Below are 6,128 nucleotides of genomic sequence, written 5' to 3' on the forward strand. Positions count from 1 at the left end.
TACCAACCAGGTAGGGAGTCACATTCATATAATCTGTCTTCTGGATCACCACTGTGAATGCCTGCAAAGTAGGGATGCCAACCTCCAGGCTGTGGCCAGAGATCTCCCACTATTACAACGGCTCTCCAGGCGACAGAGATCAGCTCCCCTGGAGAAAATGGCCACTTTGGCAATTGGACTCTATGGCATTGAAGTTCCTTCCCTCTCCAAACCCTGACCTCCTTAGACTCCACCCCCCAAATTTCCAGGTTTTCCCCAACCTGGAGCTGGCCACCCTACTGCAAAGGTAGAGGCTGGTTCACATAACGTCCCAGCATGTATGTGTTAAGTGCCATCAAGTTGCTTCCAATTTATGGTGACCCTATGAATTAATCTTGGGCAAGAAGAAGAAGAGTTGGTTTTTCTATTCTGATTTTCTCTATCTTTTAAGGAGACTCAAACTGGCTTACAATCTGCTTCCCTTCCTCTCCCCACAACAGGCACCTTGTGAGGTAGGTGGGGCTGAGAGAGATTCGGAGAGAGCTGTGACTGGCCCAAGGTCACCCAACTGAACTCTATCGGCTGGAGATCAGTTGTAATAGCAGGAGATCCCCAGCTAGTACCTGGAGGTTGGCGACCCTACCTGTCCCTCAATTCTCTCTTATGTCAGTCAAATCCAGCTGAAGAGAAGGTGAAAATATTTACTTCTCTGTCCCTAAGATGATTGATCATACCTATTGCTCAACAGCTCCGTGTGCTGAGATGCGGGGGTGCTCTAGCGCAAGCGGGAATCCAAATGTGTCATTTGCCACCAGTCTCTTTGGAGACAGGATTATACTAATCGGGGAGAGAAAAAAATTAACCAACTGCGCAAGTTACCCAGCTAAGCAGAGTTTTACTAAAAACACATGCCTTTTTATTTGCTTAAAGAAGTACATTTTATAATCCCCTCTTATGTCTGATTAACATTGCTTCTGAATTCTAACCACAGAAGAATGTATTTCTTTATTTTTTTAAAATGTAAAACTTCTGAGTGCTTCAGACTTATATTCCAGTCCATCAACAAAACTTCAGCAAATGCCATTAAAATAGGGCTGGCCCAGGCATCTCTGGTTTTCTCCCCAAATCTCTGTTCCGAGGAAAGGTCTGACTCTTGCAGCGCATGAATCAGTGACCACAAGGGAGTGAGGAAATACAAGTTTGACATGAAGTGTGCGTGTGTTTTAGATTTAAGAGACCTGGCGGTTCAAAACCGAAAGGGTTGTGGGAAGCAAAATCCTGGCTTGGGGTGAGCTCTGCTTTCTGACTTGGGCCTTGAATTTCAATCTCTCGAGCCAAAGGGAACACGACAGGGGAGAGAAATGGAGCATCGTCGGATAGTTTTTATTTCCTTGGAATTCTGGGGTGGCTCTGAGGAGCTGTTTAGTTCGGTATTGTCTCCGTTGGTGGCGAAGAGGGACCTGGCAACCTGACAAACTGGGATCTGTGAGACCCAGGTTCGAATCTCCCCTCTACCATGGAAGCTTGCTGGGTGATCGTGGGCCAGTCACGTACTCTTGACTGAAGCTACCGCATAGGGTTGTTGTGCGGATAAAACAGAAGAGAGGAGAATGATGTCTTAAGCCACTTTGGGAATCCATAGGAAAGAAAAGTGGGGTATAATTTTTTATTTATTTATTTAAGCTTCAGTTTATACCCCGCCTTCAATCCCTGGCAAAGGGGATTATCATATGTAAATATGATCTGTGTTTTTAATGCAGGGCTGAGCTTTTAATGCTGGATTTCAATTAATATCTTTTAATGTTTTGTTATTTTCATTTTGTAAGCTGCCTTGAGCAGGTTCCTGGAAAGGCAGCATATTTTTTTAAAAATAAATAAAATAAAAATAAAGGCGGCTTAATTCTTTCATTGCAGCCTGCAGGTTGATTTCCTATCAAAATTGCCTCCCCTCTTTTCTCTCTAACTAGGAAAAAATAAATGGTCCATATATTATTATCATGGGGAGGGAAAAACAACAGTTATGGGTCTTCATGCTAGTCTCATTCATGTTAATCCTTTGAGGGAGGGGATATGGCTCAGTGGTAGATTATCTGTTTTGCAAGCAGAAGGTCCTAGGTTCAATGCCCGGCATCTCCAGTTAAAAGGATCAAGTAGCAGGGGATGCAAAAGACCTCTACCTGAGGCTTTTGAAAACCCCTACCAGTCACTGGGGAGAGAGACCCAGAGTTTTGGTGCCACAGCTTAGAAGGCCCTGTCCTGGATTGCTGCTAGGGTTGCCAGGTCCCTCTTCGCCACCAGCGGGAGGTTTTTGGGGCGGAGCCTGAGGAGGGCGGGGTTTGGGAAGGGGAGGGACTTCGATGCCATAGAGTCCAATTACCAAAGCAGCCATTTTTTCCAGGTGAACTGATCTCTATCGGCTGGAGATCAGTTGCAATAGCGGGAGATCTCCAGCTAATACGTGGAGGTTTAGAAAAACAGTACAGGAAACTGTATGTACACAAAGTGCAAATATTTATAAGCTACTGAGGTGAAACATAGACCATATACGTGACATATATACAACACAATTATATACAATATGTACAGTTCACACAAAAAATGTAGAGAAATTTCCAAAGGTCTCAACTGAGTACCAAAAATATATAGAGGAAGTTCCAAAGGTCTCAACTGAGTACCAAATGAATGCTAATATTGTAATCCTTGTGTAAAGTTCATATAGAGCCACAATCATCGATGGATACGGCCGTTTCAGATCCACAGCAGTGGAAATCTTTCTTAGCTGCACTATGTGATGTACTTTACTGACGTCTGATTGTAATTGCTTATACTTACCCTGTGTGGGAAGGAATGATGAATATGTAACAGCACTTTTGTATTAAGGACTGAAGAAAGATTTCCACTGCTGTGGATCTGAAACGGCCGTATCCATCGATGATTGTGGCTCTATATGAACTTTACACAAGGATTACAATATTAGCATTCATTTGGTACTCAGTTGAGACCTTTGGAACTTCCTCTATATATTTTTGGTACTCAGTTGAGACCTTTGGAAATTTCTCTACATTTTTTGTGTGAACTGTACATATTTTATATAATTGTGTTGTATATATGTCACGTATATGGTCTATGTTTCACCTCAGTAGCTTATAAATATTTGCACTTTGTGTATATACAGTTTCCTGTACTGTTTTTCTAAACCTTTTGGTACGAGTACAGAGGTGCTGGAGGTTGGCAACACTAATTGCTGCCAGCCTAATTTAGGAGGCAGGGAGAACATAAGAACATAAGGAAAGCCATGCTGGATCAGACCAAGGTCCACCAAGCCCAGCAGTTTGTTCACACAGGAGCCAACCAGGTGCCTCTAGGAAGTGCCACAAACAAGGCGACTGCAGCAGCATTATCCTGCCTGGATTCCACAGCACCTGATATAATAGGCATGCTCCTCGGATACTGGAGAGAATAGGGATGCATCATGACTAGTATCCATTTTGACTAGTAGCCATGAATAGCCCTCTTCTCCATGAACATGTTCACTCCCCTCTTAAAGCCTTCCAAGTTGGCAGTCATCACCACATCCTGGGGCAGGGAGTTCCACAATTTAACCATGCGTTGTGTGAAGAAACCAAACCAAGGGTGTCAAACATAAGGCCTGGGGGCTGGATCCGGCACCTTGAGGGCTCTTATCTGGCCCACAAGCCAGTCGAGGCAGACACCAGCACCCCGTCCTGATATGGGCTGGGCTCCCAAGGTGTCAATTATCAATAGGGTTGCCAGCTCTGGGTTTGGAAATACCTGGAGATTTTGGGGGCAGAGCCTGAGGAGGGCAGGGTTTGGAGATGGAAGGGACTTCAATGCCATAGAGTCCAATTGCCAAAGTGGCCATCTTCTCCAGGTAAACTGATCTCTGTCAGCTGGAGATCAGTTGTAATTAGGCAACCCTCCTGCTATTACAACTGCTATTACAACTGATCTCCAGCTGATAGAGCTCAGTTCCCCTGGAGAAAATGGCCGCTTTGGCCATTGGACTCTATGGCATTGAAGTCCCTCCCCTCCCCAAAACCCGCCCTCCTCAGGCTCCACCCCCAAAACCTTCCACTGGTGCCGAAGAGGGACCTGGCAACCCTATCAAAGACTGTTAAATAAAAGAAGATACTGTAAGAGTGTTGTAGTTTTAAGCATGTTTGTATTTTAAGTAAAAAATAAAGTCAGAATGATAGAATTAATTGGCTTTGCCTGTGTCCTCTATAAAGCTTGTATCTCCAGTACTTGGCATTAAATTATAGGGTGCATATTGGCCGCCCTGACCAAGTGACATTTATGTCATATCCGGCCCTCATAACAAATGAGTTCAACACCCCTGAACTAAACAATAGACGGGCCCAGATGACGGCATGCCGTTTGTACAACCTCTTGTATTGGGAAGGAACTAGTGTGGGTCACTGACCCACTCCAAATGCACTCTCTGTCCCTGGTCCAATCCAAACACCCATGGGCCCAGAGCCCAATCCAAACAGGCTAGGCTAGGGAAGGGCTTTCGTCATCCCTGGCAACCGTCCGCCATAGACGGGGCTGCCTTAACCTTGAAGAGCCACTGGGCCGAGGTTTTCTCGATTGCAAGGCGATATTCATTAATGCATTTTGTGGAGGCCGTTGTGCGGCAGGCATTCCAACCGTAAACTACAGAAACCAACAGAAATGGAGAATAATTACATCCAGGGTGAGGGGGAGGAATTACAGAATGCATAGGAAACAGTAGCAAAGTGTCTGCCAGAGGAGTCAGATTTTTGAATTCGTCGACATTCTGCACAAATGGTAGGGTTTTGGATTCTACTGCTTCAAACTGCAGGTGTGGGGCTCTGTTTCAGAATGTTCCCCCCTGCAAAAAACAAAATACATCCACGCATGTGGCAAACTAGCATCTCAAGGGGGAAAAGTTTAGCGCAGCCTTCTCCCTCAACTGCTACTTTTCTGCATGGAGAAAGAGGGGTTTATTTTTTTTGGCCTGGGAGGAAGATTAAGAACATAAGAACATAAGAAAGGCCCTGCTGGATCAGACCAAGGCCCATCAAGTCCAGCAGTCTGTTCACACAGTGGCCAACCAGGTGCCTCTAGGAAGCCCACAAGCAAGACGACTGCAGCAGCACCATCCTGCAATATTTTCCTGCAGCACGAAGTGGAACAATCTACAATCTGCATCTCCTACCTTGTACTGTGAAATACGCAGAACAGCCAAGAGACATCGATTCCACAGGGTGGGAGGGTGGGGGAGGATCCGAGTTGCATGCAAAATTGATAATATCCTCGGCAAGCGCACGGCAGTCTTACCTGCATAGTGGTCAAAAACGGTGGGCACGTACTCTTCCGGGAAAGCATCGTTGGCGTAACTCATGAGCAAACACGTCTTGCCCACGGCGCCGTCCCCGACCACGACGCATTTCAGCATCTTCTTGGTACCGCTGGAGTCACTGTCTTCTTCTGCGCTGCTGCTCATCCCGGTTCCTTCTGTTTTGCTTTTTGAGCCACACTTCTTGGTGCCCATGAAAACCGCACAGGACCAGAACACAAAGGAGGAGTGAAGTTCCTACAGGGCTCGTCCCGAGTCAACGTTTTGTCTGTTTATCCAGCGGTGGGATTTCACGAAATCATAACTTTGTTTGCTGGGCCGTCTGAGCCTCCGTGTTCCGAACCATGTGGGTGAAGCGGCCGAGAATCCACATGCGTGCCCCGTTCCCTCGAGTCAGGAAATCTTCATCTTGGACACAGAGACTTTGGTATTTCGCACAGCTTAAAAATAGCAGCCGGCCGAGGAGTTGTGTGCCTCAGCTCCAGTTTGGCTCGAAAACGTACGAATTCGTGTTAAATCCACTCCATTTTCCATTTCATTTCCAAACAGAGAAGGGGAGCTGGAGGGATTTAATGGATTCGGTCTCTCGCTCGCTTTTTCCACGCAACTCCTTTATTTTCTGCAGCTTGCCGTCTGTCAGGAAATCATGGGTTTCCTGCTGAATTCCATATTAGGATCAGAGGGGCTCGTGAAGGGCTGCGAACAATACCCGCTCTGTGTGTGTTTGTACTTCACAGGAACGCTGCCAGGACGTAGAGGAAGGGAGAGAGAAAAAACACAAGAGGTCTCACTGCAGGCTGAAGTT

The 6,128-nt window shown here is 46.1% G+C and overlaps 1 protein-coding gene across 1 annotated transcript in view; it reads right to left on the reverse strand.

Moving 5' to 3' along the window:
* The window catches only part of RHOJ (ras homolog family member J), a 59,980-nt gene extending 54,462 nt beyond the window's left edge, over positions 1 to 5,518 (reverse strand). Inside the window, exon 1 of the mRNA XM_056850877.1 lies at positions 5,305 to 5,518. Within this exon, the coding sequence (XP_056706855.1) occupies positions 5,305 to 5,518 (214 nt within the window). The remainder of the gene's footprint in view (positions 1 to 5,304) is intronic.
* Between the last annotated feature and the right edge of the window lie 610 nt (positions 5,519 to 6,128).

This window comes from Euleptes europaea, chromosome 6 (assembly GCF_029931775.1).
Source record: "Euleptes europaea isolate rEulEur1 chromosome 6, rEulEur1.hap1, whole genome shotgun sequence".
Taxonomy (NCBI): Eukaryota; Metazoa; Chordata; class Lepidosauria; order Squamata; family Sphaerodactylidae; genus Euleptes; species Euleptes europaea.